Source organism: Pistacia vera, unplaced genomic scaffold, assembly GCF_008641045.1.
Source record: "Pistacia vera cultivar Batoury unplaced genomic scaffold, PisVer_v2 Contig757, whole genome shotgun sequence".
Classification (NCBI taxonomy): Eukaryota; Viridiplantae; Streptophyta; class Magnoliopsida; order Sapindales; family Anacardiaceae; genus Pistacia; species Pistacia vera.
In genome coordinates this window covers 120,698-144,933 of record NW_022196620.1, presented here as the reverse complement: position 1 = coordinate 144,933, position 24,236 = coordinate 120,698, and the positions used below count along the sequence as shown (strand labels likewise).

General features: G+C 32.0%; 1 protein-coding gene and 1 pseudogene across 1 annotated transcript; one reads left to right on the top strand and one right to left on the bottom strand.

Moving 5' to 3' along the window:
* Positions 1–5,573: 5,573 nt before the first annotated feature.
* Positions 5,574–7,069, top strand: LOC116115945 (annotated as a pseudogene).
* Positions 7,070–15,347: 8,278 nt separating this feature from the next.
* LOC116115927 (polygalacturonase-like) lies at positions 15,348–16,987 on the bottom strand. Its single transcript, XM_031402063.1, has 4 exons — positions 16,494–16,987; positions 16,108–16,397; positions 15,783–16,011; positions 15,348–15,642 (listed from the first exon to the last, which is right to left on the bottom strand). Exons 1-4 carry the CDS (start codon positions 16,932–16,934, stop codon positions 15,421–15,423), a joined length of 1,182 nt encoding a protein of 393 aa, XP_031257923.1. The 5' UTR covers positions 16,935–16,987; the 3' UTR covers positions 15,348–15,420.
* Between the last annotated feature and the right edge of the window lie 7,249 nt (positions 16,988–24,236).

The window sequence follows — 24,236 nt, the reverse complement described above, 5'->3', positions numbered from 1 at the left end:
AGAAGCTCCATTCCTTTCTTTTGAAATTTATTCCAATAGGTTCGAAGAAAACAAATATAAATTTGAATTTTAATTTGGAAAGTTTAAACGTGTACTACTCTGGTTCTATCAAAAACTTCCTTTGTAGATATATGATATTCTTTCTTTTTTTTTTTGAAAGTGCTAGTTGAATTTCAACATATAATTGAAGTACTATTTCCAGTAAAATAATTTTATTTTATTTTAAAATAATATTACAGTTAAAAAGTTTTTTTATAAAGTCTTGTATCTGCGTATACAACATAGTCGTGTTTGGTTAGACTTATCTACTGGCCAAAATAGCTTATTTAAAGCTAGCTATAACAATTTTAATATTTTTTTAGATTGTTTGATTATATCAAAAGTATTTATAGGATTCTAAATAAGTTATTTTACTCTTTTTGGCTTATCTAAATGTTGAAAACTCAAAAATACCCTTATTCAAAGTATATGTTTGACTGAGATATTCTTGTATATTAAACCCTTTTGATAAATTAATTTAGAATGTTCTTTTACATTTTCATATCAAACAACGAACAAATTTATCTGTAAAAGTTTTGATCTTATAACCTCTACTCTAATAATCATGTTAAAACATCGCAATTTTGAAAATATTATTCTATTTGCTGGGAAAAGAATAGTGTTCTTTACGGCAACACTACCAAATAACAAAACTCCCACAATCATCAATCTAGACACTCTAATCAGTATACTATGTATATAACAATTCTAGAAACACATAAGCCACAAGCAATTTTAACCAGACAAAAATGAACTAAAAGGTGTGGAGTTTGGCAGGTTTCATGGATTTTGTTTTGTCTATATTCGTGAGTCTTGATTTGCGGCAGACAAGCTGCGACCTTTCTTCTAGGACATGGCTTGATGGAGATAGTTTTATAATTTTACGATGTGGGCTACTGCATCTATGCTAGAATAAAATAAATTTTGATACAAGTATTTTATAATTTTTTGTCTTGGGTGAGGGTATTATCAATAAGATACACTAACAAACCATTCTTATAAACTTTCTCTTACAAATACGATGTGACAGTTTGTAATTAGTCAAACGGAATCCTTATTGGGCAGGCAACCTATGGACAAATTGATCAATTGCGAACTGTCACATCGTATTAGAGAGAAAGTTATAAGAAGAGTTTATGAACGTAGTATTACGCGGTATTATAAATTTTTAATAGAGATTTAAAATAAATCCTATCTATTATCCAATGTAATCAATGGACAAACAAGAGAGTTTAAAGTGATTTTTCAGTGCAATTCAACAACTTTAACCATTCGATGGCATTGATTCATTGTCTAAAACTTATATTATGAAAATGTATGCTTAATGCTTCATCCAAATAGCGTTACACATACCAATTATGTATACAATTCTTCAATTTATCAAACTGATGTAACATTACTATATTTTTTCTTTTACACATAAAAAGAGTGAAAAAGACATTGATAGTAGCATTCTTCTTTTTCACGTGATTACTACTATTATTGAGTATTTTATTCATTCTGTATCACCTCCATTTAAATATAGAAATTTGTAAATTAGTATAATTTATATTTTAAATTATTCGATGTAAACTCATAGTTAAAATTAACTAAAATTCAGATATGGTTATTGCGCAAGCCATGAAAAAGGAAGCGAAATTTTATTGCATGGAACATGGACTGGAGCAAAAGGGGGGTACTAATCGGCGGCGGTCCTTCAATAATTTAATTAAAGATTTTTTGATCGAAATACATATATATTACATCAACCTATCGTCAAAATATAATTTTCTTCCCTCTAAACACCTTTTCTGTCTCTCTAGATATTGCAGTATTCCGGATCAGATTTCGGCTACCCTTATTATATTTAATACAATGATTGCTTGCTCGATTTTCCAAGGTGAGATTTGATGAAATATTGCAGCTCCCGGATTTGCTAGGCTCACATGTTCGATACATAAAATATATATTATTTCATTCTCTTGTAGAAAAACAAACATTATATACATAATACATGTTTAGACAGTATAAATGTACGCTTGGTCAATGTCTTCAACGTGGTTGGATTGTGAATTAATTGCTACGGTCGTAAATACAGGTTGCCTTGTTTTGGGGCTGCCATGTTTCAGGCAATTTTTGTTAATTTGGAAATGTAGCATCAGATTTATGACCATCACTTTCATTAAATCAGCCATGAGTTTGGTTCAATACGCTACATATACAATAGTAATAATGTGGTGAGGACATTCATATCATAAAAAAACAATATTACAAATATAATCATCTATCCTGCGGAAAAAACACAGACTTCATTTACTGTAGTTTATACAAATATAACCATTTACTGTAACAGCGTAAAGCCAGGGGGTCCTTGGCTCCCTCGAGCTCTAACCTGGTCAAATTTTTGGTAAACAAAAATAGTTTTTTTTTTATAAAAATTATAATTTATTATATATGTTAGTTATTTAAAATATCTCAAAGTCAAAATAATAATTATAATTTGTACAATTGTTTTTTTGTAAAAATTAACATCCATTAGCTTTCTCTATTTTTTCACTATTTTTCTTCCATTTGAAAAAACTTTCTAGTTTTGTCTGTGGGCTACAATAAATTTTTGTCAGTTATGGGTAGAGGGGGAGCAGGGTAGCAGGTAGAACAGAACCAAAACCAAACCAACCTAACTCGACACTATGTAGGTGGTTTTGGTTCCCTTTTATTAGAACTGACATTGCGGTCCTAGTTTGGTTCCTAAGGTTTCTGAACTGAAATTGGAATCGGAACACGGGTACCCTGCTTGAAACCTGTTTGTGTTTTGGTTTTGAATGAGAAATTTTATATGAATTGTGATAAATTGATTGAATTCAAGTTTGCCTAAAGATTAGAGGATTTATGAGTCACATGGATAAAATGAATGAGGAATAAAAGTTGAAAACTACTAAATAGGTTTTCTTAATTTGTTAGGGTTATTTTATAAACTTTTAAGATATTTTTTCATTTTTTAAACTAATAGGGGTAATTTTTTATAGGGTACCGGGTAAGGAACCGAATTTGCATTTCAGGTTCAGGTTTCGAATCTGATTCCTTTTTTGGGAACCTGCACTGTGGTTCTAATTCTGGTTTCAATTTCCGAAAAATGAAGGGTACCAGAATCGCTCACCAAATAGGGCAGCCCAAGTTATAATGATGGGGTTGGTGACCCACTGAAGTTATTTTTCATTTATTTATTTATTTTAACTTTAATCACTCGATATTTGTTAATGTTTTTAGATTTGATCCCATTATTACTTTTTTGTTGTTTATATTACATTATTTTCATTTGCCCCTCCTAAAATAAAATTCATAGGTTTGCCTCTGTCGTTAGTATAATCTAACATAAAAAAACAAAATTCAGATAAAATCTTGTATTCAAAATCGTGAAAACTTGAAAAATGCAGGCAATCCTGAGAACTATGACTTCGCTAGTTATAAATTGCTAATATTAGTTATATATTGAAAGAAATATTTTATAAAATTACTTTATCGCCCGTATCAGTTTTTGAATAATTATCATAAAATTATTTCAATTTAGGTGAAACTAAGATAAAGAGAGATTATATTGATTTGTAATGAAAAACTTCTCTAAACTCGATCTTGAAATCTGTACAAGAACACTAATAACCTGTCAATTGTTTGTTGGGATTACGCACGCCGAAGGACTTTAAAATTAATCCATGTCAATTGCTTGTTGGAAAATGCAAATATAATTTAAACTTAATTTAATTTAAATACAGTAACCGTTCCGTTAAGAGAGATCCTTCATTACTGCAAGAGCTATTAGGGTAACACAGTATATTTCATTAATTTTCAATCTCTCTACAGCCTCTGAAAATTACATGAAAATTTCCAAGAAATTTTCAAATCTTTGCAATATTTCGTCAGAATGAAGTAGAGAAACTTTAGTTAATTATATAGTCATTAAACATTAATTAATTATATTACGTGTAATTAGTTAACCAATTTACTAAGTTATCAATAAGTATAATCAGGTCTATATCCATGGCAAATTCTGCACCGAAAGAAAAAAAAAAATATATTATACATCTATTACTGGGACTCAGACGTATACATTTTAATAAAACATGATTTATTAGTAAATTGCTTCTTCTAATAACAAATTTCAGTAGAAAGTGACTGTATTCAACTAACTCAACTGCCATATGAAAATGTATAACGACCATTGACTAAAGTTATAGTATCCACCATTTTTATTATATTGTATAAGTATTACTTTTACCAAAAATTTCTAAAGTTATGTTCAACTTTAAAGGAATAATCTCGCAGCAATTAAGCCTTATATCGACCATTAATAGATTCATAATTTAGATGAGAATCCTGCTTTGTCAGCGTGATATCAGAAGAAAGAGATTAATACTGGTATGAAAGTAGATTATGATAGAGCAATTAAGTAGAGAGATTAAAAAACAAAGAAAAATATATTAATTCATTTCATAATAAAGAATAAACAAGAAAGAGTGAATTGTTACTAGGGGATTGTTTACTAATTCTCTGGTTGGCCATTTGGATGCCCGAGAAGCACCCCCAATTCATGCCCTGAAGCAAGCCAATCAGAACATGGAAATACAAATTTAATTTATTATGATCACTCAACCATTTTATTTATTGTTCATTTATTTATTTAAAATATGTACTTTAGGTGTCAAAACATAAATGGATGACCTAAGTTTTAAATTATTACATAATTATATATATATATATAATTAGAAGGTTGCATGCATTTATAACTATACGTATACTCAAGCAATCTGTGCGGTTTATAAATTATGTAGATGTACCATTAGATTAAAATCACGATGTATTTGATTAAGTTGCAATAGAATTTAGTTAGAAGCAAATAAAATTTATGTATAGATTTACATTTTAAGCAATTTAACTTCGATGGATAAGAAAAAACTTGTTAGCATGGCATTGAACAACCCACTAATTTTATTTTTGGCTATTAAATAATTTCAAATGAAGAGAAGTTATGGCAAATGTTGTCCAAAGTCTCACATTGAATAATTAAAAAAAAAAACCTCATGTTTCACAGGAAGAGTAGTGATCACTCGACTTAGCAAGTTAACAAGTCTTGTTGGTTTGGATGCCAAGAGCCTAAAACATCATTCTCTTATGGAAACATAGTAAAAATGGTACTTGAAAATTCAAGGAAACAAGAAGTTAAGGACAATATCGTTAGAAATGAAAAGATTGGCGAAATCGAGGATTGGACTTTATTGCTAAAGCAAAAGAAGAAATAATCCTGATGCATGGCGGCTTAATTTATAACCACCTTTGAAATATTCTCACACCTCATGCGCAATAATCCAGTTCCAAGTACGTTTCTCAATAGTTCATGCAAAGCTCGGCGCTGATGCTTTAAATTGATGCTATGTTCTTCTCTTACTTCCATTCAAAAACCTATAAATACCGCTTAAATTCAACCATTTCAGCACAATTCTACACGTTCAACTCTCAAACTTTTCAATTAACAGCTCTCTTTTTTGTCTCCGAGAGAAGAAATGGCAAAACCGACGAGTTCTTTTGTTCTTTTAGTGCTTTTCTTGATCCTTTCTTTGATTCATCTTTGGAAATCTGTGTACTACAATGTGCTCAGTTTAGGAGCCGAATCCGATGGCAAAACTGATTCTTCAAAAGCATTTCTTGATGCCTGGAGTAAAGCCTGTGGCTCGACGAGGCTGCCACCGTTTATGTGCCAACGGGAGGTTCTTGCTAGGCAAAGTTGAGTTTAAAGGCCAATGCAATAACAAGATATTGTTATACGTATTGATGCACTCTTGTGGCTCCATCAGATTATAATGTATTGGAAAGCTGGAAATGGCTTATGTTTGAACATGTTAATGGAGTTTCTATTAATGGTGGCACTCTGATGGTCAAGGTGCTGGCTTGTGGACCTGCAAGAAGACTGGCAAGAGTTGCCCCAGTGGTGCCACGGTAAGTCGAAGATTCTTAGATAATCAATTACTTGTAAATATTTTTATAATTAACGAGCGCTTTGTTAATTTTTTTTGTGTTTATGTGCAGACACTGGAGTTTAGCAACTCGAACAATATTGTCATAAATGGATTAACATCTTTAATAGTCAGATGTTTCACATTGTTATTAATGGCGCAACAACGTGAAAGCGCAAGGGGTTAAGGTTTCAGCCTCGGCATCAGCCCTAACACCGATGGAATTCATGTTCAATCTCTAGCGATGTCACAATCATGAACTCCAGGATTGGGACCGGTGATGATTGTGTATCAATTGGCTGGTGCACTAATTTATGGATTGAAATGTTGCTTGTGGCCCTGGCATGGCATCAGGTAAATTTTTTATAATCATTTTTTTTTTCTTTATACTTGTAGCTAAAATTGGTAATCTCGTGATTGGTGCAGCATTGGTAGTCTTGGCAAGGATCAAGAAGAGGCTGGAGTGCGAATGTGACAGTAAAAACTGCGACTTTACGGGCACTCAAAATAGAGTGAGGATCAAGTCTTGGGGTAGACCTAGCAGTGGTTTCGCTAGGAACATTCTTTTTCAACAGCCATCATGACAATGTCCAAAATCCATCGTCATTGATCAAAATTACTACCCCGACAAACAAAATGCCCTGGTCAGGTACCATATTACAAGTTATAATGACTTTCGTTGATATAATAGACATATGTACAGTGATTCTCAAAAACGGATGTCTTGTTTTATGATTTGCTTGCATTAGATTGGTGTTAGATCATTCTTTTTTTTTTTTGGTAAAAAAAATTTAATACCTTCAATCTTTTGTTATTCATCTTATATAACAGGCTTCAGGGGTTAAAATTAGTGATGTGGACTACTAAGATATGGAACTTCTTATTGAAGTTGCCGAAAGTTCGATTGCAGTTACAGTATCCATGCTTGGGATAAGCTTGGAGGATGTGAAGCTCACATACAACAATCAACCGGCTGAAGCATCATGTAGCCATGCCGATGGGCAGCTTCGGGCTTTGTTCAGCCTAATAGTTGCTTGCTCCAGTGAAAATTTCAACAATTTAGTTAAATTTACTATAGCTATTGCTGCTTTTACAAAAATGTTGTTGAATGGAGTCCTAAAAGGCCCAAAAATATTGGGCCAGGTCGTAGTGGTGGCTATATCATGGTTTAATTAGTAGTTATATTTTGCTTGAGCCTGTGGCGTTTGCCTATTCATTGGGCTTGTTTCGACGCCTGGCCTTGCAATATGTAAAGCCTTGCAATATTGTAAAGAGAAGTCCAAAACTTCTATTCTGAGTGTTTTTATGATGTTACAAATGAATGAAATAAATTGATTTCTTATGAGAGATCTTAGACTGAGTTTATAGTTAATTTTCAAGCAGGTTCTAAAGGAAATAAATTGTGAAACATTAACTTCATAACAATAAGATTAATAGGTAGGAGCTCAACATTATTTTTAAGTCCACTATACCACTTTATAGAAATTTGATTTTTTTTTTTTTTATCAATTAAATATGAGAATCTGAATTTCGACCTTTGACTTTGATGCCATTATTAAAGTTGTTATTTCATCTAAAAGATTATGCTAATAGGAAGTGGCAACGTTATATTCCATTTAATAGCTCTCTCATTTAGAAATTTTAAACAAAATTATACTGAAATTATGTTTGAAATCAACTTGTCAACAATTCCAATTACCCATTTGTCCATATAGGTGGATCTAAGATTTTGATTTAGACAATGCAGAAACATCTCTCTCTCTCTCTTATATATTATATATAGAGAGAGAGAGAGAGGAGAGAGAGATTATGTTTGACATAAAATAGCTTTGTCAGTTTTTCATAGCATGTGGGAGATCCAATCACAATAATGTTAAAAAAGTCATCCTATTGCAATGTTGAGAATGACTTTAATTTAGGCAAAACCGCTCATTTAGGAGGATAATTTTCTCAAGATAAGCAATGAGGATCCAGGAATTTCACTCAGTGGGGGCAAAAAAAAAAAAAAAAAAAAAAAAATTTAATCAATCATAACCATACTTCTTTTTCATTAGGATGTGTTCAACAAAGTTACAAATACAAAACTATATTCAAAAAACACAATTTTTCTAAAATTGTCCTTGACGAGTTTTCATATTCTGAAAACGTTGGTAATCATCTTATCATTAATGTATCAAAACATCTTTCTCAATATAGGTGACCAAACAATCATTCATCCATTGATCTCTCATTCGATTGCGTAACCAACTTTTCACAAGATTATTGCAAAAAAAGTCCTTTCAACGGTTGTATCGTAACTGGTAAACACAAATGCAAGTTTTACAAGCTTATACACCAATGGATACAAAATGTCTTTTTTAAACCAAACTAAATTCTTAGCCAAATCACCAATTCCTTGTAACTTAGCAAATTCATCACAAGAACGCATGTCAATAACATAAGTCTCAGTCTAGTTCTCAAGTATCATCAACTCAAATGTAGAAATCAGATGAGGATAAAACTGGGCAAAACGGATCAACTTATGTTTGTCAAAAGCGAGAATGAATTACTTGGATCTAAACATGTCAGAAAAGAAGCAACTCGGTACTAACCTCAGTGAAACGAGTGTTAAGTTCTTGAAGTTGCATATCTATCACAGATAAAACAATTCAACTCGATAGATGCAAATTGTCATGTACTCAACTCTCCGTTGTGGCCGCCTTAAATTGCAAACATATCATCCATATTCAAATGACAATATCATCCTTTTGGCAAAATGAAGAAACTTCACTCAACAAAGATGTCTCCTTCATCTCTCAACAATTGTAACCGTTGTTTGGAAACTTTGACTAGGGCCATAACATTTACAATGTCTTGATCTTTCTCTGCAATGCTGTGACAACTCTAGTAATTGCCAATATACTTTTCATCATATGTAAGTTAAATGCAAAATCAAAGGAATAGATTAAATCTAATAGATTACATGCTTCACCCTTTTGTTCAGGATTTAAACCATCTTCTTCAATAACCTCAAGCACATCACCCACAAAGGATAACAAAAGGATTAAGTTGATCAATGTATAATAATACGAGCCCCAACGGTATCACTAGCTCGTTTTAGACTGTCTCTTGATTCAAACCTCGTCCCTTGCTAATTCACCGATTTCTAGTGCTTTAACAAGTTATTAAATTGGCTCTCCGAAGCGTCTCGACCATTACATGAACCTCCAACAACATTTATCAAATTAGTAACCAAGTTGAAAAAAAAGCAATAGAAATGTGATTTTTTGCAACGACTACTAGTGTCAACTGAAGTGGTGAGCAAAACAGTGAACATAATAAGCATATTCATTCTCCATAAAATCAAACTTTTTAGACCATTAAATTTTCCTTGCATATTACTTGCCGTCATAACCTTGTCCACGTAATCTTGACAAAATCATCCATGTTGACAAAATAATGACTCAAGAGCCATCTTAAGTGATACTGCAGTTGTGTCACTAACATGTATAATGCCAGAAATCGCAAGTACATGACCCTTTTATCTACATAACGTATGACAATAGCCATTTGTTCTTTAATTGACACATCACGAGACTCATCAATAAACTCTAAATATGTCATCTCCAAGATCACAATGATAGCTTTGTGGTGTTCATTTGCCGCAGCATTCACAATATCTTTCTGAATCACTGGTTCATCAATTTAAGATTCCCAGGTGCATTCTTCAAAACAACCATCTTAAAATATTCATTATGCTGAGCTAGAAAATGAAGAAGTCTGAGAAAGTTACCTAGGTTCTTCAAGTCTTCAGTTTCATCATGACCACGAAATGCCAACACTTGAGCAAAAGAAATCTAATGCAAATAATGGATGCAGTCAAGCAAGTTCGGTATTCAGTCCTAACTTGATTTGATTGCTAGATAGAGCCACTTCGATATGTTGCTTTTGATTCATTAAATTCACACAACTCTGTGTGCTTGGATGAGCACTATTTGGTTGGCCAACATGAATTTGAAAATATTTTGATTTCTTTCAATTACAAAATCCCTCAAAAAGAAAGCGTCACTACCACTTGGCTTATATGGTAGGTCTAAAAAGAACATAACAAACAGAATGCAGCATCTTTAGTCACACTATGCTTAAGTCAATCGCCAAACACATCAACCAAGATTAAATCAACAAATACCTTTTCCAAATTTTGTCAATGGAAATGCATGATTCCGAGGTTGGCAACAACTCTTTTGCAAGTAAAATCTTCTAATTGCATCCCTTAATTAGGATGAATGATTGATTTTAGGCCATAGAGCTGGATCGATGGAAGATCATTTAAGATGGCTTCTAGTTCTACATGACTTGTTTTAATGGATCATTTTCTTTATCATTGGCTTTACTTTCTTGGATTGATGAGGATGATTGGTCATTGGTGATTTTTTTTGAGAAATTTATCCATATGCATACCTAATAAGAAATTTAAACAAATAAAACAATAAGAAATTGTACAAGAATAACAACCTATAGTGATTTACATACATAGTAATGGAAAGACAATAAGACATACATAGTAACCTATAGTGATTACATACATGTAATGGAAAGACAATAAGAATGTGATATTTTGTGGTTTGATTCCTTTTAGACTCATTTAACATGAATCATGCATATTATAGAAAAAAAGAAGTCAACTCTTTTAAAAATTTGATTTAGTCAAGTAATTTAATGAGGAGAAAGAAAGATATACAAACAATGATTTCTCAAGCTAATCTTTACAAACAATAAATAATTAGTTGTTTTGTTTATAAAGTTTAAATTTTGTTTGATATTGTCAACAAAGAACTAATTTTTTTGGTCCTTTTTTCGTTTGTGGTTGATTAAAAATCTTAATATGCATCTTTTAAGATTTTGTATAAGGTTTTTTTGTGTGTGTGTGTGTTTATGTTCATAATAAGTTTTTGTATAAATTCTAGAAATAATTAGTTATTTATGTTAATTATAAGTTTTAGTAAGCTTTTGTAATAAGTTTTGTTGTTTTGTTGATAATAAGTTTTTGTAACATAAACATGTTATCAGTTGTATCTTTTGGTATAACTTTCAATTGCACATTGACATTTGCATTGAGTTCAAGGAGAAGGCAAAAGAGGCATTGAGGTTTTGAAAAAATCTTATGTATTTTATTTAATGCAAGTCAATAGCCTTTTGCCATATTTGTGCTTTGTGGTCCCTGCATCATGTTAGTATTTATTTGTGCAATGTTTGATATATGTATCAAGTATTCTCACAGCTGTGGATGTTTTAATGTCATTTTCTTTTCAAGAATAGACAAAGATCTCCCTGCAACAAGAAAAAAATATTTGAAATGGTTTGTACTTTGTTTAACATAAACATGTGAGGCCTTACAAACATTAGAGAAGCAATAAAGAAACATCAAGGCACCACAAACCACAAACAAACATCAAGGGACAACAAACCACAAACAAACATAAGGGACCACAAGCCATATAACTTATATTTATTTGATACAGCAAAAGGATAGGTTTTTTTTTTTTTATTTTTTATTATTTTTTTAATAAATATTTTGTGCAGTTTTTACTAAACAATAACAATAATCAACAACAAACAACCTAATATAAACAGATTCATTGTCATCTCATGAACATAAAGATATCATCACTAAAACATTCAATTTGATTTATGGATAACGTTATCTCTTAAAATCATTCAATTAAGATATTATACTATATGGGAAATTCAGGCTTGGATTCTTTACAACTCTTAGTCTCTTGCTGGGACATATTGCTTCTAGGAATATTTTACTATAGGGAGAAACAACAGGGGAAAGGTACTACAGTTTGCAGAGAGACTTTGATATCTATGTCAGCTAGTGTGGGTTGCCAATAGGTTTACAGAATCACCGTGTTCAAAAACGTTTGGGATTGTCGCATTGGCTAAATGGTAAGGGCCTTCAACGACTCTGGTTGGCCATAGGAGTGGATTCAAGTTTAGTTATAATTCAAATCTCAAATTCTAAATATATAATACTCAATTTTATTGGAAAAATGCAATAACAAAAGTTCTAAAATTGTAAAACATTGATTGAATAGAGAAAATTAGGGATTTAGGATTAGGGACATTACCTTTTGATAAATTGATGAAAGTAGTGTTGGTTCAGACTTGGAAGGAGAGTTCGGTGAGAGGAATTGAGAGTTTAGTCTTTAGAGCACCTACACAATGAGAGAAAGAGGGAGAGAGGTTCTTGGCATGTGTTGTGTTCTGGTAACTGGTAAGAGTTCAAAAATCAAAAACAAAATCTGTTCTTTTCCCAAAATGTCAAAGTTCTATAGGGGGCAAAATGTCAAAGTCTTTATAGGGGGCAAATGCAAATAAATAAATATATATAGAATCTGAAATTTTTTAAAGTTTAAGTGGGGGCCGTGGTCCCCACTTGTCATTAATTAAATCCGCCACTGAAGATAAGTATCAGGATTATGAATTATAACACCAAAATGGAGCCATCAACCTTCATTTGTTGATACTTGATTTTGACACCAACGACTCGCACGTACAAAGTGCTAAGTAGACTTAGAAATCACACGTGATAAGGAAACATGAGATGAAACAATGAATGAGAAGCGATATTTAAAGCGGTTAGATACTCAAAAGCGAATCCTACGTCCATTGTTATTGTATTAATGGATGGGTAAAATCAAGTCGCGTAAAACGAGCTGAGTTATAATCTAGAGAGAATACAAAAAGATAGAGAGAATGTGTAAGTTATTTTAGACTAAGATTATCCAATCCCGTAGACGAGAGGGATGTCCTCTATTTACAGTGGGAGAGTCAAGATAATGATTATAAGTCTGCAAGTGGTAGCTGCCGTGCAAATCCTTCTTTGTGTCCCATTGGTTATTTGCACGAGAAATATCCTAAATTGCATAGGGTTTGGATAGGCGGATAATCCCTAACCACTCGCAAGCTTGGTACTGACCTATTCACTGATAGGAACCATACCCCTTGCGTCAATGCGTGATGTGGCAGTGCTTGGATGACACAAAACTTCTGAACCCTGATTGTGCTTTGCTAACGAGAGTCCACATTAGCCCTAACTTTTCAGGCATAACAATATTCATATAGCTTTCTCTCTTTTTTCCTTCATCTAGTGCTTTTGTTTTCTTAAATTTCTCGATTATGGTTGCACAATTCTACTGAGGAAGCACTTGCTTTCTCAAATGGAAAACCAGTCTTCAAAATCACAACATTCTTCCCTTTCTTCCTGGACACTTTATCCTTTAGTGCCAACAGTATTTCTAGCAACCAGAATAATGCCCATGCTCTTGGTTACATTCAGACTTAAGATAAAAAAACAAACAGCCCCAAAATTAGTATTAAAACTAATCATTACGATAGCGTAACTTCATTCAATTTTAAATCAAGTAATTATCCTATGATTGTCAATTGTTCACAGTAGAAACGAATTAAATCAGGCATCCTACCATCATTGATTTGACATATGGCAGAAGCTTGTCCTTGCGTTCAGATAGGTATAGAAGTGAAAACCTTAAATAGTAGAAGGATTGATTAAGAAAGGTAATATTAAATGTGACAAAGAAGTCCACTAATGGAGAACTAATTAAATGTGACAAAGTTTCGCAAGGCATTGTTGACAAAAAAGGTATGCAGTGTAAGAGTCTAACACACCAGGAGCCAACTGAACTTTCACAAAGTGATGTCGTTCTGAAGTAGATTAATATATACAACTAATTCTAAGTTTTATTTATTCACATAAATACTTAATGTTGTCCATTACTAATGCAGGAGAGGAGCAAATGTGAAAGGATATTTCTATTGGAGTTTACATGATGATAGTGCAAAATTTGGTCTTTATTATTAAGCTGATAATAATGTCAGTGTAACCGGAATCCCCAAAGACTGCTAAATGGTATCGAGGCTTCCTCACAACTTAGAGATTGAAGCATATGAGTTGCCGACAAATGTTATTTTGCAATTCAAAATAGTTACTGCAATTTAATCTGATTTATTATTGTGTTTTTAAATGCTTGGTTAAAGCTTGCCTCATTATTATCATAAAGAGATTTGTTCGATTATATAAAGAAATAAAAAGTTATATTATTCCAATTTCACTTGGCTTTATAACTATATTTCATATACATGCTAAATACTATTTTATAAATACATATTCATATATCTTCACTTAAGCAGTTGTCATTATATCTATCTCGCACTATTCATATACTATTTTATGCACAAGCATGTTTATTTTTAATACATTTCATATTTTACAGGCAGATGAAAATGTTGTCTATCTTGATTACCTTTTTGAATATGTATACTTTTCAACCATAGGCATGTGGACATATTCAAATAAATGTGTGGTTTTACATTAGGAATAATCTTTAACATTTAGCTGCATGCAAATAAATGCTACTAATAATGACAATTAAACTGACTTAATACATTTTGATTATTAAAAATTTTTTTGTCGATGTTTATTATAGTCTGTTTGACTAGGTCAAGGCATGTTACTACTGTTTGACTTGGTCAAATAATATTTTAATTATTAAAAACATTTTTTGATAAACGTTACAGTTCTTTTAGAAGCAATTGTTCAATGTATAGACACATCCATTAATGATGCAGAAGAGGGACGAATGTGAAATGTATTTCTCTTGGAGTTTAAAAGATGATAGTGCGAACTTTGGCCTTTATTCTTATGCTGATAAAAATTGCATGCAGTATAACCCGTATCCCCAAAGACCCTGCTAAATGGTACAAAAGCTTCCTCAAAACAGAGAGAGAAATTATATTGTTTGGTCCTATTTTTAGGGTGAGAATTGAGAACTAGCCATTTTGGAAGAGTATCTCACAAAATAGTACTTTCTCATTCTACACAATGTTCAAGGACGAATATGCCCTCATTCACAACCTTAAACCCTTAATCAAAATTCATTTTTCAACCCCTACCAAATAGAAGAATATTTATAATATAATTTCTCAAAAATAGAGATGGAAGCACATGGATTGGCAACAAAGATTATACTGCAGTTAAAAAAAATTTATGGCGATTCAATCTTATTTATTGATCTCCGGTTTCCATTTTCGGTTGTTTCTTTACTATTAGAAAAAGATTTGATGGATTTTTCCAAAAAATAAAAGTTTATTATGTTGTTTCAAATCTCTTTGGCCTCGTATTGTCATGTATATGCGTTATAGTTCACATTATTCCGGGGCAACTATCAAAGAGTAATGAGCTTATATATATAATAATTAATATTGTAAAACGTACAACAACGTCTTGTGACAATATGCAATACAAAGACACAACACCAATCCATAAATTCTATAATGATTTTCGCCATCTATAACATATTATAATAATGCAAACAACTTCATGTATTTTTCACTACACCAAACAGCTATTAGGCTGAACGAAACCGGAAGCAGATCCATCAGCATGGCTGCATGAAGCTTCAGCTGGTTTATTCTGATAAGTGAGCTTTACATCGTCCAAGGTTATCCCAGAACATGGATTCTCCGAACTGCAATCAAACTTCACCGCAACTTCGGTCGCAGATGTTCCATGAATATCTTGGAATGTCACGTCACTTATTTTAACCCCCGAAGCCTGTTACATAATTCAAGTAAACCGAAGACATTGAAAATATTGTATTGTGAAGGATTAATTTTCGTTACGTCGAGTCTTAAAATATATAGGAACAGTTATATGAAATGAGTTATCCATGTATAAACTTGTGGTGATGTTACCTGTCCAGGGCAGTTTTCCTCATCAGGGCAGTAATTTTGATCGATAACGATAGGATTCTGGACATTGTTCATGATGGCATGTTGAAAAAGAATGTTTCTAGCAAAACCACTGCTAGGTCTCCCCCAAGATTTTATCCTCACTCCATTTTCAGTACCTGTAAATGTTACAGTTTTTACGGTCACATTTTGCACTCCAGCCTCTTCTTGTTCCTTGCCAAGACTACCAACGCTGCAACAATAACGTAACATCACAAACTCAGAACTGAAAATACTACAATTAATTAGAAATAACCATATCTGATTGTCTTGTTTTTCAAATTTTTACCTGATCCCATGGCCAGGACCACAAGCAACATTCTCAATCCATAAATTGGTAGTACCAGGGCCAATTGAAACACAATCATCACCAGTCCCAATCCTGGAGTTCAAGATTGTAACACCGCTCGATGATTGCACATGAATTCCATCGGTGTTAGGGCTGTTGCCTGAGGCTGAAACCTTAACCCCTTGGGCTTTCACATTGTTGCATCCATTGATAACAATATGAAACATCTGGCTATTCAACGATGTCAATCCATTTATCACAATATTGTTCGAGTTGCTGAACTCCAGCGTCTGCACATTAAACCCAAGAATGGAAGCTTGTTAAGATAATAAATTTACCCAAAATGGAAGACACTTTAGTACTTAAACATCAATCTTTAAACTTACCGTGGCACCACTGGGGCAACTTTTCCCTGTCTTCTTACAAGTCCACAAGCCAGTACCTTGGCCATCAAGAGTGCCACCATTAATAGAAACGCCATTAGCATGTTCAAAGAGAATCCAGTTGTCAGCATTTCCAATAACGTTATAATCTGATGGAGACACAAGAGTGCCATCAATACGTAGGGTAATATCATTGTTCTTGCATTCGCCTTTAAACTCAACTTTGCCCAGCAAGAACCTCCCTTGTGGCACGTAAATGGTGGCGGCCTCAGTCGAGCCACAGGATTTAGTCCATGCAGCTAAAAAAGCTTGTGTTGAGTCAGTTTTGCCATCGGCTTTGGCTCCTAAACTGACCACATCGTAGGTCACAGGACTTGCTAAAGATGAAGTAACGGAGAGGATTGAAATAAGTAAAAGAATGAGAGAACTCATGGGTTTTGCCATTAATTTCTTCTTGATGATTATAAGGAGACTGAAGAAAAGAATAGAGAAATTGAGGAGAGTTTGAAGGTTAGTGATGGAGTTGAAATGGCGTATTGCATGGAGTATTTATAGGCTTAAAAGCAGGTCGCCACAACAGGAAATTCGAAAAGGTAGCGTGTTGTCCATTTTCAACATTTACACAGATAGCATGTTGTCGAATAGTCTGTCTATCGTTGCTTGTCAAATAAAATTTCGTTGAGTCAATTCATTGGAATATTAGATCATTTGCTCTTTTTATGCATAAGTATATGAATTTTTTTTTTTTTTTTTTTTTTTTATGTACAAACATGTGAGTTATATATATATATTGAGATTTACTAAATATTTTAAAATCTCCTATTTTTATTAGTCTTAGGATACTCTTGTTATTTGGTAATCTCTTATTATGTTAATATATTGTGTAACATATAATTGACATAGTTAAGAGATTCAATGAATTGTATTTTCTTTATATAATGTCTATAACTTTGTAATAGTAATAAATGAATTGAAATATCAAATTCTTCAAACAAACATAATATAGAGCCAAATGTCTCAAGTTCAAATCCCCACATACAAATTGGATAAAAAAAATGAAAAAAAAAAAAATTCAAGTTTGATGTTAGTAGGTATATTGGTCTAATATAGGTTAAACCCTCATCTACAAACTTAAACTTTTAAGCGGGCTGGAAACTTAGCATGATAATTATTGTTATTTTCATATTTTACATGAAAACGAAAACGTTATCTATATATATATCTTTACTTTTTTGATTTACTTTTCAACCAATGCATGTGGACATGTGTTCTTATACTGTTTCATTTTTGATAACATGCAAATTTGTAAATGTGATTTTACTTTTTGAATAATCTTTAATTTTAACACGTATTGTTCTTACTAAAAGTGGGATTTCAACAAAGGAAAACAATTAGAGGCCCTGGAATAGAGTTTGTATTATTGAGTTCAAAAAAGACAAATACATAAAGGACAAGTGCACGTAGATGGTTGCTTGAAATGAAAATTTTCATAATATAATAAATTCAGAAAGCTGAAAAAAGTGCTTGAACTTTCTTGTTTTCCGGAATAATGTTAAGTTATAGGCGTATATTTGCTTTAAAAAGGCACAAGCTCAATACCTCCACGATTCAAGGTAGTTAATACGTTAAGAGAAGGTTGGAATTTTCATTAGGATCTAATCTTCATCTGATTTTCTCTGAGCTTCGAAGGATCTAATTAATGACACTCATGCATTTTTGTTTATTTATGGTTTAGATTTATTTACCAACTATCTTTCATTTCTGTAACTACCAAAATAAAAAATATTTTATAAAAGCTCATATTTGAATTCATACGAAGGAAGAATCCTGATCCTGCATAAAATATATTTCTTTTATTGGTTCGTTCAATAAATTGAAACGTAAGCTTGTCAATATTTAATTTTTAAAAGGGTTATGGGCTGTGGATAACAGAAGAATTTTTTTTCTTGGTAGATGACAATTTAACACTAAAGGTGAGCTTGATGTGGTTGAATTCAGTTCAGTAAGAGACAAAAAATAAATAAATAAATAAATGAATAAAAAGCCTACTCTCCTAAAGAAGCTCCATTCCTTTCTTTTGAAATTTATTCCAATAGGTTCGAAGAAAACAAATATAAATTTGAATATTTATATTTGGAAAGTTTAAACGTGTACTACTCTGGTTCTATCAAAAACTTCCTTTGCTAGATATATGATATTCTTTCCTTTTTTTTTTTTGAAAGTGCTAGTTGAATTTCAACATATAATTGAAGTACTATTTCTTCAGTAAAATAATTTTTATTTTATTTTAAAATAATATTACAGTTAAAAAGTTTTTATATAAAGTCTTGTATCTGCGTATACAACATTAGTCGTGTTTGGTTAGACTTATCTACTGGCCAAAATAGCTTATTTAAAGCTAGCTATAACAATTTTAATATTTTTTTAGATTGTTTGATTATATTTCAAAAGTATTTATAGGATTCTAAATAAGTTATTTTACTCTTTTTGAGCTTATCTAAATGTTGAAAACTCAAAAATACCCTTATTCTAAAGTATATGTTTGACTTGAGATATTCTTGTATATTAAAACCCTTTTTGATAAATTAATATTAGAATGTTCTTTTACATTTTCATAATCAAACAACGAACAAATTTATCTGTAAAAGTTTTAGTCTTATAACCTCTACTCTAATAATCATGTTAAAACATCGCAATTTTGAAAATATTATTCTATTTGCTGGGAAAAGAATAGTGTATTCCTTTACGAGCAACACTACCAAATAACAAAACTTCCCACAATCAATCAATCTTAGACACTCTAAATCAGTATACTTATGTATATAACAATTCTAGAAACACATAAAGCCACAAGCAATTTTAACCAGACAAAAATGAACTCTAAAAGGTGTGGAGTTTGGCAGGTTTCATGGATTTTGTTTTGTCTATATTAGTGAGTCTTGATTTGCAGGCAGACAAGCTGCGACCTTTCTCTCTAGGACATGGCTTGATGGAGATAATTTTATAATTACAACGATGTGGGCTACTGCATCTATGCTAGGAATAAAATAAATTTTGATACAAGTATTTTATAATTTTTTTGTCTTGGGTGAGGGTATTATCAATAAAGATACACTAACAAACCATTCTTATAAACTTTCTCTTACAAATACGATGTGACAGTTTGTAATTAGTCAAACGGAACTCCTTATTGGGCAGGCAAGACCTATGGACAAATTGATCAATTGCGAACTGTCACATCGTATTTATGAGAGAAAGTTTATAAGAAGAGTTTATGAACGTAGTATTACGCGGGTATTATAAATTTATATAATAGAGATTTATAACATAAATCCTATCTATTTATCCAATGTAATCAATGGACAAACAAGAGAAGTTTAAAGTGATTATTTCAGTGCAATTCAACAACTTTTAACCATTCGATGGCATTGATTCATTGTCTAAAACTCTATATTATGAAAATGTATGCTTAATAGCTTCATCCAAATAGCGTTACACATACCAATTATGTATACAAATTCTTCAATTTATTCAAACTGATGTAACATTACTATTATTTTTTCTTTTTACACATAAAAAGAGTGAAAAAGACATTGATAGTAGCATTCTTCTTTTTCACGTAATTACTACTATTTATTGAGTATTTTATTCATTCTGTATCACCTCCATTTAAATATAGAAATTTGTAAATCTAGTATAATTTAATATTTTAAATTATTCGATGTAAACTCATAGTTAAAATTAACTAAAATTCAAGATATGGTTATTGCCGCAAGTCCATGAATAAGGAAGCGACAGTTTTATTGCATGGAACATGGACTGGAGCAAAAGGGGGGTACGTAATCGGCGGCGGTCCTTCAATAATTTAATTAAAGATTTTTTGATCAAAAAATGACATATATATTACATCAACCTATCGTCAAAATATAATTTTCTTTCCCTCTAAACACCTTTTCTGTCTCTCTAGATATTGCAGTATTCCGGATCAGATTTCGGCTACCCTTATTATATTTTAACTACAATGATTGCTTGCTCGATTTTCCAAGATGAGATTTGATGAAATATTGCAGCTCCCGGATTGTTGCTAGGCTCACATGTTCGATACATAAAATATATATTATTTCATTCTCTTGTAGAAAAACAAACATATATATACATAATACATGTTTAGACAGTATAAATGTACGCTTGGGTCAATGTCTTCAACGTGGTTGGATTGTGAATTAATTGCTACGGTCGTAAATACAGGTTGCCTTGTTTTGGGGCTGCCATGTTTCAGGCAATTTTTGTTAATTTGGAAATGTAGCATCAGATTTATGACCATCACTTTCATTAAATCAGCCATCGAGTTTGGTTCAATACGCTACATATACAATAGTCAATAGTAATAATGTGATGAGGACATTCATATCATAAAAAACAATATATACAAATATAATCATTCTATCCTGCGGATAAAAACACAGACTTCATTTACTGTAGTTTATACAAATATAACGATTTACTGTAACAAGCGTAAAGCCAGGGGGTCCTTGGCTCCCTCGAGCTCTAACCCTGGTCAAATTTTTTGAGTAAACAAAAATAGTTTTTTATTTTATAAAAAATTATAATGTATTATATATTGTTAGTTATATTAAAACTATCTCAAAGTCAAAATAAATAATTATAATTTGTACAATTGTTTTTTGTAAAAATTAACATCCATTAGCTTTTCTCTAATTTTTTCACTATTTTTCTTCCATTTGAAAAAACTTTCTAGTTTTGTCTGTGGGCTACAATAAATTTTTCGTCAGTTATGGGTAGGGGTGAGCACGGGTAGCAGGTAGAACCAGAACCAAAACCAAAACCAACCTAGACTCGACACTATGCGGGTAGGTTTTGGTTCCCTTTTATTAGAACTGACATTGTGCAGTCCTAGTTTCGGTTCCTATAGGTTTCTGAACTGAAACTGGAATCAGAACATGGGAAAAGAACCTAAAGTAGGTACCCTGCTTGAAACCTGTTTGTGTTTTGGTTTTGAATGAGAAATTTTATGTGAATTGTGATAAATTGATTGAATTCAAGTGTTGCCTAGAGATTAGAGGATTTATGAGTCACATTGGATATAAATGAATGAGTAATCAAAAGTTGAAAACTACTAAAATAGGTTTTCTTAATTTGTTAGGAGTATATTTATAAACTTTTAAGATATTTTTGTCATTTTTTAAACTAACAGAGGGTAATTTTTTTTTATAGGGTACTCGGGTAAGGAATCGGAATTTGCATTTCAGGTTCAGGTTCCGATTCTGATTCTTTTTTTTGGGAACTTGCACTGTGTGGTTCTAATTCTGGTTCCAATTTCCCCAAAAAATGAAGGGTATCCAGAATCGCTCACCCCAAATTATGAGCGGACCCAAGTTATAATGAGTGGGGGTTGGTGACCCCACTGAAAGTTTATTTTTCATTTATTTATTTATTTTGAACTTTAATCACTCGATATTTGTATTAATGTTTTTAGATTTGATCCCATTATTTACTTTTTTGTTGTTTTATATTACATTATTTTCAATTTGCCCCTCCTAAAATAAATTCATATTTCATAGGGTTGCCTCTGTCGTTAGTATAATCTAACATAAAAAAACTAAAATTCAGATAAAATCTTCTGTATTCAAAATCGTGAAAACTTGAAAAATTGCAGGCAATCCTGAGAACTATGACTTCGCTAGTTATAAATTGGTAATATCAGTTATATATTGAAAAGAAATCTTTTATAAAATTACTTTATCGCCCGTATCAGTTTTTGAATAATTATCATAAAATTATTTCAATTTAGGTGCAAACTAAGATAAAGAGAGAATTATATTGATTTGTAATGAAAAAACTTCTCTAAACTCGATCTTGAAATCTGTACAAGAACACTAATAACCTGGGTCAATTGCTTTGCTTGGGATTACGCACGCCGAAGGACTTTAAAATTAATCTATGTCAATTGCTTGTTGGAAAATGCAAATATAATTTTAATCACACTTTAATTTAATTTAAATACAGTTAACCGTTTCCTGTTAAGAGAGATCCTTCATTACTGCAAGAGCTACAACATGTGAGATATAAATATTATCTTTGCATTAACATTCACATTAATGGGGATACATTTATATTCAAATCTCATTAATTACTAACATCATGGCTATTAATTTAACACTAGCTTTGAAGAAGCATCTCTCCTAGAAATAGCTTCTAAATTAATTAACTTGTCACTGCTTACAATAAAACTTAATTACTTTTGACTAATTAAGTTAAAGCATCCAATCTTTTATTAATTTTCTTTGCCAATTATTCGGGATTCTATTAACATTGACCATGGCCATTTTTATTATTTTAATTGAATCTCCTTTTAATTAATGGTAATAACTAATACGTTGTAATAAGCATTGAGCCACTGATATATAAGTTAATATTAAAAGATAAAATTTAATTAATTTTCTTTTTTTGGGTAACCGAGGTATCCAGACTAACTTGCGTATACCTCCATTAATCTTCTAAGTTTATTGAACACCATACAAGCTTAAAGGACAAGTAAGCTACAATATTATTATAGTAAGTAACCCCAATATTATTATAGTAAGTAACATCAATGTTTGAACCTAAAAATTTAAGGAATGGAGCAAACATCCTTAACTCCGAGGCTAATGGTCTGAGGTTATTTCAATCAAATTTTATTTTATAATGTATTGCAAAATTTTGACGTCTAATATTAACCCACGAGCGAATGTAATTCTGAATTTAAAAGAAGACTGACATTCGCACCTCAAAATTGTTCCATATATCCATTCAAGAAGCCAATAATTTTAAATAAAAATCAATGGCTGCGTTTGGTTTATTATTTTGGATAGGATTTCGGGAATAATATTGGATAGTTGGATAGGGGAGTATTACTAGGTAAAATTTAAAAATTTATGAAAAAGCCCCTAGGTTTGCTAATTTAATTAAATATCCTAATATATAAAATGACAAAAACATCCCCACCACATGCAGTGCCAGATTCCGACTACCACCATTGGAATGTGGCTGAAAAATCGCGTTACGACACAGACCGGTCGGATCTGTGTCGTAATGCGTCGTTATGCCTTTTCCAGCCAGATCCACCACGGATCTGGCCGAAAAAGGCCAGATCTATGGCCTGTTATGGCCACGACGGCCGAAAAAGGCCAAAATAGTGGCCATCTTTGGCCATCAGCGATGGTCAAAGATGGCCAAGATTTAGCCATCGTTGACCTCAACGACGACCATTTCTTTGGCCATCGTTCACGGCTAGATTGGTGAACTTCTGGTCAGCAGGTAGGCCGTTATACAGATTCCAGCTACCACCGATGGTGGTTGTTGGAATTTGGCAAGTATGGGTCATGGGGGTGTTTTTGATAATTTTTAAACTTTTTTTCAGGGTGTATTTAATGAAATTAATAACCTTATGGGGTCAAAAAGTAATTAAAAAATAGGGTAATATTTCTGGAATAATGTGCAAAACATTATTTGGAGAATAGGATTAGGAATATGTGCAGAAATAATAAGCCAAACATGCCCAATGATATTACTACAATTGTAACAAACGCCACCCAATAAAAAAGGGTTTCTACAAATGCTAATTGCGAGGCCAGGCTCCAATTAAGCCCAAAGGGCGGGCAAAAGCCACAGGCTCAAGCAATAAACCTAGACTAATAATCTAGTTTACAAGCACATAATCAATCCAATTATGTAAGCTTTTGACCG

What these genes read in the sequence shown, in the direction of transcription:
- LOC116115927 (XM_031402063.1), bottom strand. Translation starts at nt 16,934, where the DNA reads ATGGCAAAACCCATGAGTTCTCTCATTCTTTTACTTATTTCAATCCTC. An exon ending in GTTGCCCCAGTGGTGCCACG is followed by an intron (nt 16,398 to 16,493) that starts GTAAGTTTAAAG and finishes TTTAATGTGCAG; the next exon opens with ACGCTGGAGTTCAGCAACTC. An exon ending in GGTCCTGGCCATGGGATCAG is followed by an intron (nt 16,012 to 16,107) that starts GTAAAAATTTGA and finishes TTATTGTTGCAG; the next exon opens with CGTTGGTAGTCTTGGCAAGG.